General features: G+C 36.0%; 2 protein-coding genes across 3 annotated transcripts; both read right to left on the reverse strand.

Moving 5' to 3' along the window:
• Window positions 1-3,906: 3,906 nt before the first annotated feature.
• Window positions 3,907-8,355, reverse strand: LOC130824194 (zinc finger CCCH domain-containing protein 39-like). 2 transcript variants are annotated; one of them, XM_057689093.1, is made up of 3 exons: window positions 7,943-8,350; window positions 7,072-7,826; window positions 3,907-5,829 (listed from the first exon to the last, which is right to left on the reverse strand). In XM_057689093.1, exons 2-3 carry the CDS (start codon window positions 7,817-7,819, stop codon window positions 5,579-5,581), a joined length of 999 nt encoding a protein of 332 aa, XP_057545076.1. In that variant the 5' UTR covers window positions 7,820-7,826; window positions 7,943-8,350; the 3' UTR covers window positions 3,907-5,578. The 2 variants fall into 2 exon arrangements, with proteins under 2 accessions (XP_057545076.1, XP_057545075.1); XM_057689092.1 differs by having other exon boundaries at window positions 3,908-5,829; window positions 7,072-8,355.
• Window positions 8,356-18,749: 10,394 nt separating this feature from the next.
• LOC130823938 (uncharacterized) lies at window positions 18,750-20,927 on the reverse strand. Its single transcript, XM_057688770.1, has 4 exons — window positions 20,770-20,927; window positions 19,988-20,367; window positions 19,805-19,875; window positions 18,750-19,423 (listed from the first exon to the last, which is right to left on the reverse strand). The coding sequence occupies exons 2-4, from the start codon at window positions 20,353-20,355 to the stop codon at window positions 19,410-19,412; spliced, it is 453 nt and encodes a 150-aa protein (XP_057544753.1). The 5' UTR covers window positions 20,356-20,367; window positions 20,770-20,927; the 3' UTR covers window positions 18,750-19,409.
• Between the last annotated feature and the right edge of the window lie 1,328 nt (window positions 20,928-22,255).

A 22,255-nucleotide genomic window follows, 5' to 3' on the forward strand; every position in this document is an offset into this window, starting at 1 on the left:
AAAAAAAATTCATAAGAATATTTTTATGATATAAAAGGGATTATACATTAATGATAAAAATATCAACAATTAATAACAGCAATATCCATGTCAGTATAAAACGGCATACATTTTTAGCAAATTTCAAATTTCTCTAAATAAAACTTTTGAAAAATTAAACTTTTCATTTTTCTAAACTATTTTAAACATAACCTCAAGTGTCCAAAAAATGGCTGAAAATAAATCTTTCATACCTCTAATGCTCTTGTTACTAGTTATTTGGTCATCTACGGGTAGGTGTTAAAAATGAATGTTATTTTTTTATTTCAACAAAAAGTTTATAATAAAGTTATTTTATCGTCTAAACTATTTATTATTTTTTTTCGAAAATAGTATTTATTATTTTGGTTATAGTTAATCATTTAATTTGATGAGTCAAAAATGAAATCAATATTTGAGGCCTTGGTCTAAATTTTTGCTCAGTGTCTGATGTGTTGTGCTCTGGCGGGCCAAAATCAATTGCATGTGTAAATTTTTTTTTTTTTTTGTATTTTAGTTAATTTTCTAGTGCAAGTACTAAATTATGAAATAATTTTTTTTTTGCTTTTAGAATGCAGGATTACATATGGGTACAATTTACAAAAACTTGGTGAAATAATTAGAGAGGATGGGGTTGGTCCAAGGTGCAATATACATATAGAAGGTTGCACAAAAGATTTATGTAGGGCCAAGTGCCCTCCATTGGCGTATAATTCCTATTGCATATACAGCACCTGTTGCTGTGCAGCATAGACTTAATTTCTTTTATGTTTTAATACTAGAATTTTGGTATTATTAACTAAACGAAAAATTACTACTATTTATTAGTGAGATAATATCCATGAATATTTTGACATTTGAGTATAAATCATCTATAGACTATCTTCCTATATCAAATTTGTTGATGTTTTATTTTTATATTGTTCATAATTAATCATTCCAAAAATTTGATATTTAAAATAATATATTTAAGACACTCTTGAGGTTCCGAAAAATTGTGACATTTTTTGACAAATATAAAAATAACCAAATCATAGTAAGAAAACTATTTGAAAGTATATATGTTAAAACCATCGAATCATAGGCGCCCAGGAAGAAGAAGCCCTCTAAGGCAGTCTTTAGTGTTGGTGACGCGACACAACATTATGATGCTGAACTTGTGACGCCACAATCCCAACACCAAAGCGCTCCTCTTCCGGCCTAAATGATTAATGAGAGGCTCGATCATCTTCACCAATTCATGAATCAAATACATGATCACCTCAACCATGCCATTTCCAGGGAAGATCATATGACCCTTGTGGAGGAGCAAAGCAAAACAAGGCAAGAGGTGAACTATTTGCTATCCTTTGTGCACATGCTGTTCCAGCAAAATCCGGCTTTTCAACAACCTCCTCCGCCTCTACTTTCCTAGACCATTGTTTTTAAGTTTCTTAAAGTTGAATTGTGTTTGGAAGAATTTGGGTTTGTATAATTTATTTGTCAAATACTTTTATGTTTTTGTTAATTTGTATATAAATTTATTTTTGTTCTTATTGAATCTTATTTTTATCACTTTATTGTTTTGTTTGATCCATATTTATTTTAAATAAAATAATACATCTGATCAAATGTGGTCAATGATGTTGACAAAATTTGACCAGAATAACTACTTTAATAATAATATTTTCTGACTATTTTCGACTATATTGTAGTAGCAATTCAGTCGGAAAATCTAATTCCTAAGTAAATTTTTCAAGACATGAAACTATGAGAAATGCCTAATTGCCCATCAAAAAAGCAAATGAAACATAAATCGGAAAATTAAAAGATGATGTAAGAACACTTAAATAGTTTATTATCTGATTTAGCCTTGATCAATGATTTAATTGGGACAAAAGGCTAGTTAAAAACCCTAATTCAAGAACTAATAATAATGCCAAATTAATTAACAATAAAGTAAGAAAAAGGAAATAATATGGTTCATTCGATATAGGCTACATGTACATCTAGCCTAAATGTTTTATCGTGAAAGTAAAACTTTCTTGATGCTTTCAATAAGGTCTATAATGGTAGTTTGTGGTTTGGAGAAGAAAATCGTTTTAAAGTGTTTAGAGAGAAGTATAGAGATTAGAAGTATTAACATCACTAATCCAATGTTTAATTAAGCTATATGTAAAACATACAATATATCGTCAAGCAAAAACTAAAGCACGAAAGTCCGCTTCCAGAAGGATAAGTTGAGATATCTTTCCATTGGCTATTCTAGTCCACAAGAAAAGTCGAATCGACTTTAAGTGCTAACAAGAACCCTTAATTTATCATCTAACGTCAAGATGGAATTTTGAAACCCTAGAGATAAAGTCTATATGGAAAAGGATAGTAGCTTTTGTTCATCACATTACAGGTATGATGGCTTCAGAGGAAGGATTTCGTAGTGCTAAGAGTGGAATATGGGGGCAATTAACAAAACTTGATGCAGAGACGTCTTTAGTTAGAAACCTTGTATGTGAGGATATAGAGATAAAGTCTATGTGGAAAAGGATAGTAGCTTTCGCTTCTTTAGTGTCGTTGAAATTTCTTTTTCCGAGGCATTTTTTAATATCTCTTCAGAAGGAATTTTCTATTATGCAAATGGGTAGTTGGTTGCATGAGCGGTGGTTTTGGAATCTTGTTTGGTGCAGGGCTCTTCGTGTATTGGAGGATGAGGATGTCGTAGATTTGCTTGCGTGTATTGAGGCGTATACACCTTGCGTGGCTAGCAGGGATTTTGTGTCCTGAAAATTGTTTAAAGTTGGTTATTATTCTACATAGAGTTTATTAATTAAGCTTAGGAACGGGTGTGCGCGATCAAACCTATTTTCATTACCAAGTTCATATTGCATAATAAGGCCCTCCCGAGAGCTCAATTATCGGTTTGGCTCAGGTGTTTGGGGAGACTAAAGACGGACTCTTTTTTGTTAGCGCTAGGGATTATTGACCAATCTCAGGACCTTTGCCCTTTCTGTGGTATGGATGTTGAAACCACATATCACATCCTACTCACGTGTTCAGTTTCGTGGTCGGTTTAGATGAGTGTTTTGGAGGGGTGGAGTTTCCAGGGGGTTTTACAGAGCGTGATTAGTGGGTGGCAGGGTTTTGTGCATCTAAAGTCTTTTGTCGATTTATGGAACACTATTTGTGTTTTGTGTGGTTTGGAGTCTCCATTTTTTCATATTCATTTTTATTTCTAGAAAATATCATATTCTATATTATCTCGAAATCAGAATATCTAAAAATTCTAAAAATAGAAATACAGAATAGATTCGAAGTGCCATTAATTAGGAATTTCGACGGAAGAATTCTTCGAACAACCCAGCACAATCAACTCCATTTGTTAGAACAGCTTCCTTTGAGTCTCTGCACCTATCCTTTTTTTTATTCTTGCTTTCTGAATTCTTTTTTTTTTTTTTTTTTACTTTTGAAAAAGGAGTTGGCTCAGGATTACCCATTTTTATTAATTCCAGGGTTTCTCTGAATTTGAAAGTTTTCACTTAGTAGGTCTCCATACTAAGGCTCAAGCCAATTAAGTCCGTAGCGTCTACCGATTTCGCCATATCCCCTTTTTTTTAAGATTTTTTTAAGATTAGGATCTCAGGGTGATGTCCTTCCCCTTTGATATGAGCGTAATAAGGTGAAGTTTGAGCATTTGGTTCTCTCTCGGAATCATTTGATTTCGAAGTTGAAAATACGGGTTAGTGTATGGGCGAAAGAGCTGTGGGTGGGAACAACTATGTGAGTTATATTTTTGAACATTATGTGATTTTGAACTTTGTCGGTTCATATAATTTAAAATATGGTCGTTATATCTACACTTTAAAGATTAAAGACTTGATAAATATTTCGTTATAAGAACTTGAATGTTGGAAAACTTCATATATTTTGCTCAATTAGTATAAAGTATTAGAAGATTCTCGTTAGTCGAAAATGTTTAAACAATTTTATGCGAATAGTCAAAAATTATACTACATCATATATTTTAAAAAAATTTTCATGAAAAAAAATTGTTCTAGACCCAGATCCAAACCCTAAGAGTTTGGGTCCGAGTCCAAAATTTTCAAACCCTACGGATCTGGTTCTGGATCTGAATCCAATAAAAAAATTAGGATCTGAATCTGAATCTTATAGGATCCGACTCATGCCCATCCGGCCATCCCTAGATACAAGTATACAACATAAGTTGATTTATTTTTTACAATTTATTTTTTTGTCTTATCCTCTTATAAAGTAATCATCCATATTTAAAAAGCTACTAACTAAGCAATATCACATTGGGTGATTTTTGGCTTTTAAAGTATACCTAGCTGTAGCTTTTATATTGTACTTAATATTCAGTGCTAAGTATAATATCAATAGGGGTGACAATATAGACCTGATTCTTCCATACCGTTCTGTTCGTTGATCTCCTGATACAGTATTCCAACCTGCTGATCACAACAAACAGAATCCTTCTTTAGTCTTGAGAATCGAGATGTTGTCATCCTCAGCATGTAAGCTACACATTATCTTCCACTGATTTATACCAAGTTGAAGTTCTTGGAGCTTCTCACAAATGTGGTGGAAACTAACTACGAGGAAGAGGTGGAACAGAAACGTGAAGGTCCGTGCGGATTGAGGATGAGGAGAAGAGACAATGAGGAAAGGGTTTGGGTTTGTCTTAATTAGATTATTCAAAACAAATCCGATGATTCGAACCTTGTAACCGAACCCAATTTGACCCTACTAAATAATGGATTTAATAATATAATGTAAAAATCAACGTGGACAAAAAGTCCGATTTTTAACCGTCTAAAACACCTAACCCGAAATCAACTTGATAGCCCATACGAACACCTCTAGTTTTAATGGGTAGTTTAATGAGTATGGATTACAAAAGTGTTTTGATGCATTCTAACAAAAACCAGTAACACAACGCTAACGCTAAATGAAGTATGCATAGCAACTAAAAAATAGACGAAGTATACATTTCAGCTAATGTTAGTTGGACTCGAGTACTGATGTCAGTAACTAGTACGTATCCAAGTGTCGAATAGGTCTAAATATTCAATTTTACGCCTAAAATGAAGTGTCTAAGTGTCATACGACTGTCTAAACATCAAGGATCGAACACGGGTACGTGAAGCAAAATGAATAGTCTGAATAACATAGCATTTCAGTTATAAAACATGGAGTAAAAAACTTGCTAAGACAAACATTCATGTATTCAGATTCTCCTTACTATGACTCATAACTAGTATACCTCTAAAATCTCTTCTACAAATCTGCGCTATGTCGCCTGTATTATAGCAACTATAGCTTCTAGTAACTATGAACTACAAAACATCAGGACTTCCAAACAAATATTAATGACAAAAACCCCTAAATCTCAACAATGTAGGGTCGACTTCAATTTCACCAAAGAGAAGAAAAACTCAATGGCACAAAATGAAAACACGACATACGCTAAACATGAAAACCATGTCACAGTAACCAAAAACTTCAATGATGCATTAATGAAGCATAACTATGGACACACATGTAACAAAACTTGCACCTAAAAAAATCAGGTCTCCACTTCAGTAGGCAGTGTGAGAGGCAGATCATCGATCCAATCACCATAAATGCGGTTAATCTTCTTGGTTGCTTTCCATTTCACAAGGCACTTCTTTGCCTGACCGTCCTGACTGGAGGCAAACCTCATATCAGATTTCACTGGAGTTGGATCATTATTAGGAGCAGACCCAGGTTTAAGAGGAACTGAGTGAGTAACCGCCAGTTCAGCCTCTGTAGAACGACTACTAGGCAGCAATAACTCTGAAGGAAGAACAAGACTTGATGAGAATTTGGAAACATAAAAGGCATTGCATTTAAAATTACAAGATACTCCAACCCACAGTCACATGATTTGCTAATATCCTCGCGAATCACAAATCAAAAAAATAGAATTATGGTCGGTTTTGGGCTATTCTTGGAAAAAATTCAGTAAATTGCAACTTCAAAAAAAAAAAACGTGATATCAGCAAAACAAGAGTTATCCCAATTCTTTCCGATTCAAAGAAATGATATGCTCACATAGCATCAGTCGCCAGGTCAAACAGGCCCATGACAAGATTCAACCAAAATAAGCATCGATTTATAACTTAACATCATATGCTTTAAATATATTCACAAACAAATAACACAAATTCTTGTATGAGACGGTCTCACCGTTAGACATGCTTCATAATAGCCTAATAATAGAAACTTTTTAGCTTACGGACTTCTTGTTTTGAGGTCGTCTCACCGTGAGACGGTGTCATACAAGACGAGCTGAACAAATAAATTGCAAATTGTGTGGAACAGAACAAATGATAGGAGAGTGGTGCACAGCTTCAGGATTTTTAAACATTCACAAACAAAAGATAAAACATTGTCAAACCGAACAAATTCAGGATGACTTATCAAATTTCACAATGAGATGAGGCCAAGTAACCATATCATCTTCGAGGCGAGTTCTACTTCAACAAAGAATCCCCGAACCCCACAAGGGAAAGGACAGCAAATGAGAGAGTGAGCATCAATGTTAACTCAAGTCTCCATCGTTCTGAGAGATGTAAAATTCGGGTCTAATCTAACTTATTTCTTTCTAGTTCAAATGGAAAGAATCAGGGAACATATGTTATATATCTAGATCTAGATAAGCTCAAATGCAATTAACAACAATGTCAAAGGTTTAATCCAAGAGGGCAAGAGGCGAATAAGTCATTTTGATGGTGTCCTCATGAATTCTCCAACTCCATTCCTTTTGATCATCAGCCATCTACACTTAAATTATTAAATACACCAAATGTTTCACAATAATCTACGTTAAAAGATTCTCAGGCACTCTAGCTTACAGTTAAAAGGAAGAAAAAACAAGCCTCAATCCATAAGCTCACACTATAGAACAAAACAATTGATCTCACTATCTATGGTATTTAGATAAATATATTAAGCAATTGATTAAAAACCACATCATGGAATTCCAATAAAAATTAACAACCAAAACCATTATAATACAAGTTTGAGGATACATACCTGCTTGCCCATGAGCATAATGACAATTATCACCAAAAGGGCAGTATCCTGTATTCTCAAACTTAATACACAGCTTAGTTTTCCACCAAACTGGTCTACTATTTCCTCTCATTCCATCCATACAACCATTAACATTAGTAGGTGCCGCCATCCTTTGAACATCATACTGATCAGCAGTCCTAGATTGCCCTATAGAAGACCCTGTAGTACCAATGCTAATAGCAAAGCTTTCCCTTGAATTGTCTCGAAATCGAGTGGAATTCTCCCTAAACTTAGGAGGTTCTTTGTGAGAAAAATTACACCTTTCCCCATATGGACATTCTTCCCCATTGTAAAACTTCTTACAAAGCTTCATCTTAAGAATAATCCTATCATCATCATCCCAATTTTCACTTCCACCACTCCTTCTATCATCTGTTCTTCCCCCAACTAGTTCTTGCCAATTAGGAGGAGGCTTCCTCAAGTCTTCTTCTCCATGAGCAAAGTTGCAATTTTCACCATTCTTGCATTGTCCCATTCTAAATTTTGCACATAATCTAGTTTTGAAGAAGATTTTCCCATTTGGTTGATTGACCGGAGGAGTATTTTGAGCTGTTCGATTTGTGGGTTGGTTATCAGAAGCATTCTTATATTTTTTCATTGGTGGATGATCGTATTCAGATTCTTCATTTGAAATAGGAAGTTGAGGCCAAAAATCCATAGAATCTAAACCATTAGGTGGAAATGGGAATGAATCAGAGGAACTCATCTTGATTCTTCAATTTCAAAAACAAAAAAATAGAAAGAAAAATCAATCAAAAACTAAATCAAATCAAAACAAAGATTAAATCTTTTGAGTTACCCACGAATTAAAATCAATAAAAATTCTTACTTTTCTTGCAAGTCAACAGGATTGAGATAGAAAAAATGATCAACGAAAACCCAAATCAAAAAATTGTAGAAATGACCAAAGATTCAAAATTTTGATACAAAAGTTGAAATTATTATCAAAATTTCAGAGAAATGGGGAAAATTGATAAAAGAAAAAGAATGAATAATACAATCGAATTGAATTAAAATAATAAAAAGGTTGGTGATTCAATATATTTATATATATATATATATGCTGACAAACATGAGAAGTAGTGAGGAAGATGTTGGACACAATTTTGAAACCCTAGCCGCAATCAGCCCTAATTATCCTATATAATTGGACAAAAGGCAAAATGAAGCTGGAGAGTGGAGACTGGGAAGGAAGGTGGGAATGTATTGAAAAGCAAAAGCCAAAAACCCTGAAGCCCTAAAACCCTAACAAGTTCTTGACATAATTTTGGTCTTAATTTAGGTTAACTTGATTAAGATTGATTAGGTCATGTAATAATGATGTAATTACTGTTCTTGCTTTTGATAGGTGAAAATCATAGGTGGAGTAATACTTTTGGTCATCTTTGGGCCGCACCAATCCAAAATGTGACTAGTACTCTTCAATCTTTATCTTTAATACTCCAAAATTCAATCTTTGTGTTCTTACTAAATTTGATTTCTTATTAAAACATTGAAAGATATGGAAGAAGTAAAATGAGTAAAAATTAGAAGATAGAAAAATTTTTACTCATTAGTGTGATTTCTATATTAATGAACTTTCATATTTGTAGGCAAGTTCTACCTACAATTACATTGAATGCATTCACATTAAGGTAAATCCATAAAAGGAAAATAAAAGAAAAGGTAAGAAGCTTAAACGTAGGAATGACAATGGGTCGAATTCAGCTCAGATTATACTCCCTTCAACTTTGCTCTGGATAAAACTCAGATTATTTTTTTCAATCCCCCTCCGCTCGGAGTTAGATTACGCATACCTCAACTTTACTCAAACTCGAACTTCCAACGGAGTTCGGAATATTAATTATCAAGCAATATTATTATCGATATTACATTATTATATCCACTTTTCGGTACTTATCAAACGTTAATATCATCGCTTTAGCTATGGTCTCAATTAATATATTTTCCCAGCACAACCATCTTCTTAAGTTGAGCCTCATTTCACAAAGTTTTGAAAGTAAAAATTGGTAGTATGATATGTTTTACTAGAGAAAACCTCAATTGTGCTACACAATTATTTGTTTTAAAAAGTTACTTTTCTAAAAATATGTTAATGCAAATTGATAAATGATATTGTAAGGGGAGGTGAATATCTCACTCAAGGATCACAAGTTAAGGTTTAAGTGAAGGTTTATGATATATCAATGTGTAGGAGCTAAATATGCAAGTGTATGATGAATGACAATAATAAAGTAAATAATCAAGACAAGTATTTAAGGTGGTTCCCCAATCTTGGACTACATCCACCATCTAGCCTAGGATTATATTAATTTGTTCAAAAGAGAGAATACAAAACTTAAAGGAACTACAATGGAGATAAGTGTAAGGGAAGAGAGGAGCTCATTAGAGGGTGAACTTGAGTAAGTAAGGTAGCTCACTATAATGGGACTTTGGTGCACATATAACTAAGGATACAAGGGAGTAGATATAAGGGAACATAGGGCTTCAATAGGGGCAGAAAATGTATGAAGCAAAGAGGCAGCATAAACTTAATATCCATGTTTAAGACACTTATCAATACACTCATAACTTAATGCATTGAACATACTCTTAAACACCACCATAAACTTCCCACTTAATGTGCATACTTAATGCACACACTTAACACACATTAATCCACCCATGGGATTCCATCTCTATGCTCACATACTAATGCATAGTCTTAAATGGTGCACTCAAGTCACCAATTACTTCAACAACCCACATTGGGTGAACCTCTTCAATCTTTTGTGTCTTTGTTTATTGCTTTATTTCTTGTTGTTTACATCCTAATTCATAGGAACAAGTTGTTTCATTACATAGAACACCTCTATCATTGTTCTTGGATATTATAGGGATAAAGTTTGAAGCTTTATGCCCTTGAGTGCTTCTTATTTCATTTACAAAGTTAAAGATTTCCTAGGATTTCCGAGTTTCAATAGGGGACTAAAAAATGGGATCACCGTTCAAAAAGCATAGCATTTTGTGTGCATAAATACTGTTATTTACTGCAGTTCTACTGTTGTGAATTGTGATATGAGATTATGTCAAAGAGTGTTGGAATATGAGATTATAACCGTCTCATTCACCCTTTGCCTATATTAACCCTTTTTTGTGCCTTGGGATGTTAACCCAAATTCTATACTTGAGCTTCAACTTACTCTAAGTTTATAACAGTTGCTCCCTAATTATTTTATATTCCAAACACAATTAGCTTACTTCAACATTGTAATTTCTTCATATTTTGTGAGCTTTTGCTTATTGTTTGAACACAATCAAACGCTAGCCCTAGTGAGGATGTAGCAATATTTTGTAAACCTCGTAAGTGTGTTTGTTTATTTTAGCTTGCATTGCTCATTTCGTCTTATTTTATTTGCAAATTGTTCTAGTTCATTTATTGCATCAAACACTATATGTCAATTTTGTGTTGTTGTCTGTTGTATATCGATCACTTCTCTTGTCAGTTCAAGTCTTAATGTGGTTAGATCATATGTTAGAAGTTAGCACACCACTTGTTCATAGGACTGGTAGGAGAGATCTAATGATCATCTCTATGTTTGAAACTATTGCTTGAGTTATTGTCTTAGCTGGTATATTTCGTCATACTGCTGCAACAGGACGAAAGATTAGCTATCATGAGTCGGGTCATTTCAGATTCAATTTTAATCGCCATGCTTATGTAGCTGCTTCCAATTCAAGATCTTTCTTGTTTAGAAAAATCAAGGCTTAGTTATTTGTTACTAATTAAATTGAGCATAATTTTTATCTTCATGGTACTCAACTTGTTTACACTCTATCTATTAGTGGAATTGGTTGATATTTGGGGTTTAGCAGTTAAAGATTAATAATTGAAAACATGAGGAGAGTGAAAAGATAGATTGGTTGGTATAAAATTTACTGTATTTAAAAATAGATACTCTCTTTGACCCATAATTTACTTTGCTATGGAGATTTGCATAAAGATTAAGGAGAGTAAAAAATTGGGTTACACGGTGGGTGTTATGAAATCAAACTTCTGAAAGAAGTAGAGAAAAAACGATTTCTAGAAAGAGCATGTAGCTTATAATTGGATGTTGAATAATAAAATGAGGAATTATCTTTAGTTTTTTTGTTAAAGTTGCAAGAGATAAGAACAGGAAAAAATGGTTTTTCTAATAGCAGGTTTAGGGTTAATTTAAATTCTATCAATTTTTATATTTGCGCAGTTTTACATTCCAATTTCCTTTGACAGCATTATCATTGAGCTTGTGTGCTGCTACAAATGATGTAAGAGCTGCACACAAACAAGAGCATCAAGTGTTTTTCATGGAACATCCAAGCAAGCAGGAAATCTTGGTAATTCTATTCCTTCGAACATGCTCTTGGTATGAAAACTGTACTATGGATCATAAACTCAGAGATCCATCCATTGAGGTACCGAGGAACATTGTGCAAAATATCGTTTGCATCACCACGTGCAATCCTATTGTAATTGAGGTTATTGCAGCCGCAGTGTAGGCTGCGATTGAAGCGCAACTATCAGCATTGATTGCAAAAAGGCCACGAAAATGGAATGATACTTCAACTGCGACTAGTATTTATTTTACTTTGCTGAAGAATAAGGGGAGGTATTGCTGCACCATGAATTAGTTTGCTAATCTCCTTGTGAGTGAGATGTTTTGACCTAAATTGAGGTTGTTGGTGCTTCAACCACTTTTCTAATATTTGCAGAAGTTTCAATCATTGGACTAATATTTATTTACTATTAGTGCGGGACTCAGATGGAGACCAAATGGTTGCCAGAAAAATGCTGAATTAGGTTCAAACCTCGGTTGTGTCATGATGCCATGATAATATGGAGAATCACTAGGCGACTAACTGAAGAAAAGTTGTCATGCTATGGAGTAATGTAAGTAATCTCATTTCATTCTTTGTCTTGCAAGTAGCTTTCTTTAATGCTCTGCAATTTATATACACTGTGGTACGAAGTCTATTGTTCGACAGCGGAAGCAAAGATCGAAAACAATAACGAAAAGCAATAAAAATTAAAATAGACAATAAAGAAATTCAAACCGAGAAATTAACGTGGTTCACTATCAATGTGATAGCTACATCCACCGGCACCGAGAATAAAATTTTCACTATAAGCCGGGAAATTACAAGATGAACAAGAAGCCACAACAATGGCTTTCCAAGCTTTTTCAAGCTTAGTTTTCCTCACTTTGTGTTTTGCATTGCATCCTCTAATTCTAATTACATGAGGCCTTTATATAGTATACCTCATAATGAAATGAAATTAGGGTTAAGAAAATACAAAAGAAACCATTAAAAACTAAGAGTAACCGGCCAAAAATGTGCCAAAACCAACTTCCCGCAAAAATCGCAGTGCTCCGCGGCTCGCGCCCAACAATCTGCCTAAGGTAGAACCTTCTCCGCGCCCCGCGTAAAACTCCGCACCCCGCGCCTCCGAGCCTCACGTAAAACTCCTCGGCCTGCGCACAACCTTCTGCCTGACGACCTGCGTTATCCATTTCCCAAATCTTCATCCCATATAATGACTTTTTCGAGTCACTATATTTCAACAAAATCCAATGTCTATAAATGCACAAGTGTATTTTTTTGTTTACTAGTAATATCAGGTCTCTATATATTCTGTGATGAATTCCGATAGGACTTGTGTATTGTGCATTTATATACAGCTTTCAAATGTATTGTGCATTTTATGGGACCCAGTAGCTGGATAATAAACTGTAAGTCGAACTTCTATTCTCAATATGGCAAGTTTTATTCAGGGGAAAGATAAATTTGTTTGAAATTACTTTTTGTGCTTTAAAATGTTCTAAGAAAATTAACAGAAGAATTGGTGTTAATAATGGTGACTCAAACTTGCTAGCACCTTTGATAGAAGATGGGTTCAGGTCAGAGAGTACTCTGCGGGGTGCGGAGTTGACTCTTCCTCAAGTCCGCGGGGCGCGGAGTTGCTTCTGATCTCACTCTGCGGCTCGCGTAGTTTTACACGGGTCGCGCAATTGAAGTTTCTTTTCACGGGAAACGTCTTTTAGGACGGTTACCTTTCTTTGTAGTCGGTTATTTGTGGTTACTTAGTTCCTAAAACTGTCTTTCAAGTTGATTTATTATAAATACACCCTCTTGTTAGCACTAGGGAATTATGATTCATAAATTGAGAGAGAGATCACAAGAGAGCCATCGTAATTTGTGAGCGTGATTGTAATTCATCTTGTATTCTTTGCGATTAGAGTGAAATTGTTTATTCTCGGTGCCGGTGGACGTAGCTATCACATTGATAGTGAACCACGTTAAATTTCTTGTGTCATTTTCTTATTGTTTGCATTGAATTTCCCGTTGTTTTATTGTTGTTCATCGACCTTGCTTCCGCTGTCGCACAACAAGTGGCATCAAGAGCTCAGGTTTTAATTCCTTGGAGAGTTTTTTGAGTGAAACAATGTCCGAAGATTCTACAATAAGAATTGAGAAATTTACCGGGAAAAATAGCTTCGGGCTATGGCAAATAAAGATGAAGGCTCTGTTGAAACAGCAGCAAATCTAGCGTTCGTTGGCTTTATGGAGTACCACTGCGGGGTCGGATGATGGATTAACCGACGGGCAATTAGCAGTAATGGAAGAAAAGACTCATTCTACCATTTTGCTAAGTTTGAATGATCACATCATCACGGAGGTCGCTGATCAGGCTACATCGGCGGAACTTTGGATGAATTTGGAGTCATTGTATATGACTAAGTCGCTGACCAACAAACTATTGTTGAAGCAGCGGTTGTTCAGCCTCCGAATGCAATCAGTTACTTCCTTACGGGAACATCTTGAAAAACTTAACTCTATTTTACTGGATTTGCGTAACTTAGATGTTAAAGTAGATGATGAGGATGCTGCGTTGATTTTACTTGTGTCTCTACCGTTTAGCTATGAGAATTTTGTGGAGTCGTTTGTTGTTGGTAAAGACTCCCTGACCCTAGAAGAAGTGAAGGCAGCACTTCATACTAGGGAACTTCGTCAAAAGGCTATAGGTGATAACGGGGATAGTGGCAATGGGTTGTTAAGTCCGGGAAGTCTAAAAAGAAGAAGGGGGTACAATACTGGGTCGGGTGCTAGAAGCGGCAATGAGGGATCTGGTAAGACTGCGGGGAAAGACCTATTATTACTGCAAAGAACCGTGTCACTTTAAGGCTAATTGTCCGGTGAGGAAGGGCAGGTCCCAAGCTGCTGTAGTTGAAGTAAAACCGAAGGAGAACTATAATTCGGAGGAAGACTTGGCATTAGTGAGTTTTGCTAAGTCTGGGGATCTTTCTGATGATTGGGTTCTAGATTCGGGGTGTTTGTTCCATATGAGTCCGCGTCGAGATTGGTTTGACACGTATGAGTCTTGCAATAGGGGTAATGTTATTGTAGGTAATAACGCACCTTGTAAGGTTACGGGTATCGGATCCATAAGATTGAGGACTAGAGATGGGCAAAAGTTAACATTGACTAGGGTGCGACATGTCCTTGCTTTGGGGAAGAATCTGATTTCATTGGGTACCTTGGATGATTTGGGGTACAATGGAACGTTTTCAGATGGGGAGCTGTCCATTTATCGAGGTTCGGAGTTGGTACTTAAGGGTATCAAGAGGATCACCCTCTATGTCTTTGAGGGTGTCACACTGTCTAGTTCTGTGGTTTGCGCATCAGTATCTCACTAGGAGATGACCAAGATTTGGCACATGAGGGTTGGTCATATGGGGGAGAAAGGGATGCAGCTTTTGTCTAAGAGGGGTCTATTATCTGGGATCAAGGTTGCCAACCTTGAATTTTGTGAGCATTGTGTGTTTGGGAAGAAACACAGGTCAAAGTTCAGCAAGGGTGCTCACATTACTAATGAAGTGCTCGATTATGTCCATTCAGATTGCTGGGGTCCATCTAGGATTGAAGGTATGGGAGGTTTTCGCTATTTTGTGTCATTTGTAGATGACAAATCCCGATACACATGGCTTAGGTTGCTTAAGTCAAAGGATGAGGCCTTCAAAGCTTTTAAGCAATGGAAAGCTTTGGTGGAGAATCGACAGGGTAGGAAGATCAAGAAGCTATGAACAAACAATAGGCTAGAGTTTTGCAAAGAGGAGTTTAGTCAGTTCTATGCAGATGAGGGTATTGGTCGGCATCATACCGTCATGATGACACCACAGCAGAACGGTGTTGCAGATTGGGTTAATCAGACACTGCTTGAAAGAGTTCGATGCATGCTCTCTAATGCAGGGCTTGGGAGGAGGTATTGGAGTGAAGCTGGGATGACAGCTAGTTATATCATCAATAGGGGTCCTCATTCGGGAATTGACTTCAAAATCCCGTTTGAGATCTGGAGTGGTAAGTTGCCTAGTTTCTCTAATTTGAAGATTTTTGGCTGTGTTGCTTATTATCATGTTAGTGAGGGTAAACTGGATCCACGAGCCAAGACGGGGTGTTTTGTTGGGTACGGTGCTGGTGTGAAGGGGTTTTGGATCTATTCACCTTCGGAGCGTCGGGTCATTCTTAGTAGGGATGTCACTTTTGATGAGAGCACCATGTATTCCAAGAAGAGCTCGGAGTCTTCTGATTTGGGAAAAGAAGGGGAGAACTTGCTGCAGACAAATGGAGTACTTGAGGTACATCAGTCATCCATTGCTGATTTACCTCGAGTGCAATTTATTGATGATGATGCTGAGGTTCCAGTGCCGAGTACTCATGAACCTGAGGTTGTTCCATCTTCTCCTAACTCTAGGGAGGAGGTGGTGCAGTCTAATCAGGGGTCATCTAGTCAATCCGACACCATTCTTGAGAGACCTAGATGAGTTATCAAGAAGCCTATTAGGTTGATTGAAGAGATGGAAGGAAGGAGTTGCTTTGTTGAGAATTTGACAGGTTATGCATTAAGTGTAGCTGATGATGTAGAGTCATATGAACCTGCCACGTATAAACAAGCAATTAGTTGTAGTGAGTCTGCGCAATGGCTTGCTGCAATGGGTGAAGAGATGCAATCTCTTTACAAGAACAAAGTGTAGGAACTTGTGAAGGTACCAGAGGGGAGAAAACATGTAGGGTGTAAGTGGATCTTTAAGAAGAAAGAAGGGTCATCTGAATCTAAGAAAGTTCGTTTTAAGGCTAGTTAGTCGCAAAGGGGTTCAGTTAGGTAGAAGGGGTTGACTTTGTGGAGATATTCTCACCGGTGGTTCGACATACTTCTATTCGTGTGCTATTGTCAATTGTAGCACATTATGACCTTGAGCTGGAGCAGCTGGATGTTAAGACGACTTTCCTTCATGGCGATTTGGAGGAGAAGATTTTGATGAAGAAGCCCGAGGGGTTCAAGATTCCAGGGAAAGAGCACTATGCATGCAGATTGCTAAATTCGTTGTATGGACTTAAGCAATCCCCTCGACAGTGGTACAAGAGGTTTGATTCTTTTATGGTTTTGCATGATTTTGATAGGAATTCGTATGATTGATGTGTGTATCATAGTAAGCTGGATGACGGTTCCATGATTTATTTGTTGTTATATGTTGATGACATGCTTGTTGTCACAAAGAATAAATCGGATATTGCTAGACTTAAAGAGTTGCTTAGCTCGGAATTTGACATGAAAGATTTGAGTCCAGCTAAAAAGATTTTGGGTATGGAGATCTATAGGGATCGGGCTAGAGGTAAGCTTTTCTTAACTCTGAAAAGTTACATCAAAAGGATTTTATCTCGTTTTAGGATGGAGAAATCGAAGCCTATAAGTACACCAACATCTATGAGCTGTAAATTGTCTTTGTCCATGTCACCTCAAACTGAGGAGGAGTTGGCTTATATGTCTAGGGTCCCTTATGCCAATGCTGTTGGCTGTTTGATGTATGCTATGGTCTGTACTAGGCCGAATATTGCGCACGCTGTCAGTGTTGTGAGTAGGTTCATGGCTCGACCTGGGAGAGAGCACTGGCAGGGGGTGAAAAGGATTTTTCGCTATTTGAGAGTAACAACTGATATTGGTCTTGTGTATGGGAATGGTAAGGAGTGTTTGGTAACTGGATATAGTGATTCTGATTATGCAGCTGATGTGGATACCAGGAGGTCGGTGACCGGGTATGTGTTTACTTTGGGTGGTTCTGTGGTTAGTTGGAAGTCTACATTCAATCTTCGGTTACGTTGTCTACTACTGAAACTGAGTACATGGCTTTAACTTCTGCAGCTAAGGAGTCTATATGGCTCAAAGGCCTTGTAGGTGAGCTTCTGTTGTGAGCATGTTGGCCTTAAGGTGGAGCTTGCCCGGGGCTTGTGATGCAGGTGGAACATTATGAGTTGTTATACTTGGTGACAAGTAGGTGATAGGTCTTGGTTGGAGACTTGTCGGGATGAGTCTTGGTTGAAGATTTATCGGGATGTACGGCTTATGCATGAGCTTTACATCGGGTTTTGGCTTGAGATATGTTCACTATGTGTTGATGAGTTCGTTTGCTAAATACGAGTTTTCGTCAAGGTGGAGATTCTTATTAATGGTGACTCAAACTTGCTAGCACCATTGGAAGAAGATGGCTTCAGGTCAGAAAGTACTCCGCGGGGCGCGGAGTTGACTCTGCCTCAGGTTCGCAGGGCGCGGAGTTGCTTCTGATCTCACTCTGCGGCTCGCGTAGTTTTACACGGGTCGCGCGATTGAAGTTTCTTTTCACGGGAAACGTCTTTTGGAACGGTTACCTTTATTTGTGGTCGGTCATTTGTAGTTACTTAGTTCCTAAAACTGTCTTTCAAGTTGATTTATTATAAATACACCCTCTTGTTAGCACTAGGGAATTATGATTCACAAATTGAGAGAGAGATCACAAGAGAGCCATCATAATTTGTGAGCGTGATTGTAATTCATCTTGTATTCTTTGCGATCAGAGTGAAATTGTTTGTTCTCGGTGCCGGTGGACGTAGCTATCACATTAATAGTAAACCACGTTAAATTTCTTGTGTCATTTTCTTATTGTTTGCATTGAATTTCCTGTTGTTTTATTGTTGTTCATCGATCTTGCTTCCGCTGTCGCACAACAATTGGAAAAGAAGATCCCGATTGATGGATTGCAACTTGCAAGTGTGGACATTGAGTCGTCTATTTTTGTGAATTTATTGTGAAATATTAGTAATTTATGATGTTTTTAAGTCACATCCTTGAAACATCAAACATATTAAGATGCCATTTGTCCAGTGCCAAGTGGCGCTCTTATCTAAGCGAAATTTGGAAGTTCAATGTATACAACTTTGCCTTTATATTGTCTTGTAGGCTATTTTTGTTTGGCTCTTGATGCCAAACATTCATTGCAAATTTAGATAGAAAAAAATGATTTGATGCGCCATTTTAACTATAATTCACTATAATTTGAAATCACAGAATTATAATTATTGGCTCCATCAAGTATAGAAGAACGCATTGAACATACCCCATCATATAATAATGATTTTAGAAGCACAGAAGAACCCACAAAATCAGAACTCGGGGAGTTTTCTATGTTTGGCCATAATATTATCATAGGAGTACTGTTGGCTGCAGCTTAATCAGTTGCTGATACATGCATCACATTATGTAACTTGTAAGACCAATATCACAACAAGTGATCCAATAAACTTATGTGACATGAATCGCCATTTTTACCTCGCTATTTTTACACTTGTCAAAATGAGCCTAAAGCAAAGCATGTGGTTCCTATCTATATGCTGCTATCCTTTACGATTTTATACTAAAAGGAGCTAAAAAAGTTTAGAAATAGGTCCCTTGAAGGCAAAACAAATTAAGCTAGATAAGCCTACCTTCAGAACTAAACTAGGCTTGAGTGATTCCTACTCATCCCACATCGATAAACTGAAAAAATGGTGTGCACGCTTTATAAGTTATTAGAGACCTTTTTCCCATTGCCATATGGTTTTGGGATGGTATATATCTCATTGGCTTATGAAGTGTGTGCACTTGTGTCCCTCCGTTAATATGCTGGCATTCACAATAAGTCCAGCCTAATTTAACAATTCCTTGAATTTATGTTTATATGATAATTCATAGACGTTTCTAAAATACTTAGCATCCAAAATTGGAGGAGTTGAACAAAATTGAACAGAAAAATAGCCTTCTTGGGCTTCACTTCATTCCGTAGCACCTTACAATAACAAAACTTACAATTCTAATTTATGGGGAATTAATTTTTTTTTTTACATTCCCTAGAAAGAGGTGCTATGACTCATGAAGTTTACATTAGAAACCGAGATGGATCCTTGTAACCTCTCTAAAAATCCCCTCGCTGCTACATTGCTCCACCTGCCAATAGAAAAACAAAAAAAAAAAAAATTCCTTAGACATGTTTTTTTATTACACCATAAAATTCCTTTTTACCATAAAAGGATCCTTGTAACCCTAAAACAATTGTATGTATACGAACATTTGTAATAACAAAGATTTGTTTCCATTTTAACCCTTGATTAGATATGTTTTCTTAATTCTCCACAACATTCTTTTTTACCGTAAAAGGATTGTATGTATACAACCATTTGTTAGAACAAAGAGGTTGTTTTTAATTGACCATTGATTAGATATGTTTTCTTAAAATCAGTAAAGATATTGAATTAACTCAACTAGATCATATGAATTTCACAAGTGAATGAAAGAAAAACAACTTATATTATGCAAGAGATATTTTACCAAAATCCCTTGGTAAGCTGCACTTGTAGCATTCCATCCTGCACGCATAGTTGTGTAAACCACACCCAGGTCTGCAGCCATAGACAAGTCCATATTAGTAATCAAGCAGAATTGCAGCTTTAGAAATGATATTTCAAGTTCAGACTTCTATGGAGTTTTTTTTTTTTTTTTTTTTGGAATTACCTCATACAAATCCAATCACCAGCTTTCCACCCAGGAAGTAGTTGTTGCTGTTGATCTGAGCTGTATACTCCGGCTCCCATCATGTCACCAGTTCCATAACCAACACCAACAGTCCCATATTCGCATTTAAGGTTTCCACATCGGAAACAGCTTGTACGGCTAGCGTAATTGTGAGCTCCGCAGTTCATGCTCTGGCAGTACCAATCTCCGGCCAACACCTCTGTCCTGTTAAGTTTTGTGCTAGCAATATAATATGGGATATCATCCTGGCTTCCGTACTTAGGAAAACTACACTTCTGGCATGATTCCCGCTTCTTAAAGTTCACATGGTTGCATGCACCACACAACCAATCCCCTGGAGAGCTCATTGTTGTCTTTACCTGTACTTAAAACCAACAGGAAGAGCCAAAAACTGATCAATAATTTTGTTCTAGTCACTTAAAACCGTAATTTTATTCCTTTTTCTAAATTTAAATATATGTTTTACATTTTCAGTTTTGTGAGAATTGTTCATTCTCCAGCCAGTAGTTATTTGGTTTGAATTTTAATGGACATTTTTTGTTTATGTGAAGTTCCAAATTACAGTTGTTAGCCTCAATTTCTAACAATCTATTTGCTATTACGAGAGTATGGTTGCGTATATCCGACACCTTTATGGTATTGGGATGATAGAATGTTGTTTCGTTATGTATGAACCCCAACAAACTTCATTAGTGAAACCAATAGGCTTAATGATGCAATAATCAAAGTGTTGTTTCCTAAGGAGTTGAATATGAACTAACCTGCAGAGAAAAAGGGAATGACTGGTAGTAGTGACTGCTGAGTGTGGTTAGCTAGAGAAGTGTTTGAAGTTGGTGGGTGTTTAGTCTGCTAAGTGGTGAGCCTTTTTATAGTAGTTGAGGGACCTTTTTTAGGTGGGGTCCTGAGTATAATGTGCACATCATGCTGTAGGAGTAAGTTTCCTTTCCTAACGGTTCCCGTTTTTCTCTTGAGTCGTTTTCTTAAAATTGGGATTTCCCGGTATGGGCAAACACTATTTAAGGATATATTTCAGGGGGTCCGAACTCTGGTACATTTCAGAAAAGGGAAGTTTACTCTGTACACATCCTCATTTATGTGAGAGGCCAATTATTTTTTTTATCCTTCTCTGCTTTATTCCCTCTTTATATTTCTTCACATTTCCACAGATATCCAATACTATGAAGGGGCTATTTGGGGTGGGAGCATTGTGCACAAGCATTACAAATGTTTGTAGACGTTTTCTAATATAATACATGCCATTGCCATGCATGCAGCAACTCTTTAGATCTTAGCATCTTTGTTTGTTGCATGTTTATCAATTACTTGCTATTTATTGTATTATACATTGCAAGGAACATGTTTGTTATGTAGATGTAATTCTCCATGTTTAGGAAATATTTTATAAATACTTGTCATAGAATATGATTAGGCTTGCGCCACTTTGAATTTATTCCCGTAATATAAATGTATGTACTCTGTCTGTTTCAAATCACTTGCAATATTGAACATATTACACTATTCGTTTATCCCTCTTGATTAGAGATTAATTTTCAAACTATAAGGTAAAACCATTGTTACCTGAAACGACATTCGATTTGGAATGAGGAACGGGAACACGGAACGCAACCTAGATTGACTAGAGAACGATTGGGTACGAGATACATTATATATATATATATATATATATATATATATATATATATATATATATATATATATATATATATATATATATATATATATATATATATGAAAACAAAATTAAATTAAAATGATTATTTTACTTTAAGAAATTATTATTAAGTGGAATTTTTTTAGATTTTTAGGTTTCATCTCATTTTTTTCTACCTTCTTTTTTCTTTAATTTGTAAATAAAGGCCAAAGTACCTTTTAAAAAGAATCTTCTATACCGGGACGTCACCATGAGCCATTTGGATTGCGTTTCGTGTTGATTGGGATGAACGTTCTCGGATTGTGGAACGTGGGTACGTTCCACGTTCCATGTAACTATAGGTAAAACATAGTCAAGTGAGATCTTGTTTGATTCGTCTCAATAATGTAAAGATTATTAATATCAGATTTTCGTAACTTTTTATTATAAATAATTAAATATACTAATAATTAAATTAGTACATTGGATTGCATAAAATATCAAATATTGCTAGTAAATTTGAGACAAAGATTACTGTCAATAAGAACTAATTAAGCAAGTTGTGATTTGTAAGACAACTGTCAAGTCTCAATGAC

This window comes from Amaranthus tricolor, chromosome 9 (assembly GCF_026212465.1).
Source record: "Amaranthus tricolor cultivar Red isolate AtriRed21 chromosome 9, ASM2621246v1, whole genome shotgun sequence".
NCBI lineage: Eukaryota > Viridiplantae > Streptophyta > Magnoliopsida > Caryophyllales > Amaranthaceae > Amaranthus > Amaranthus tricolor.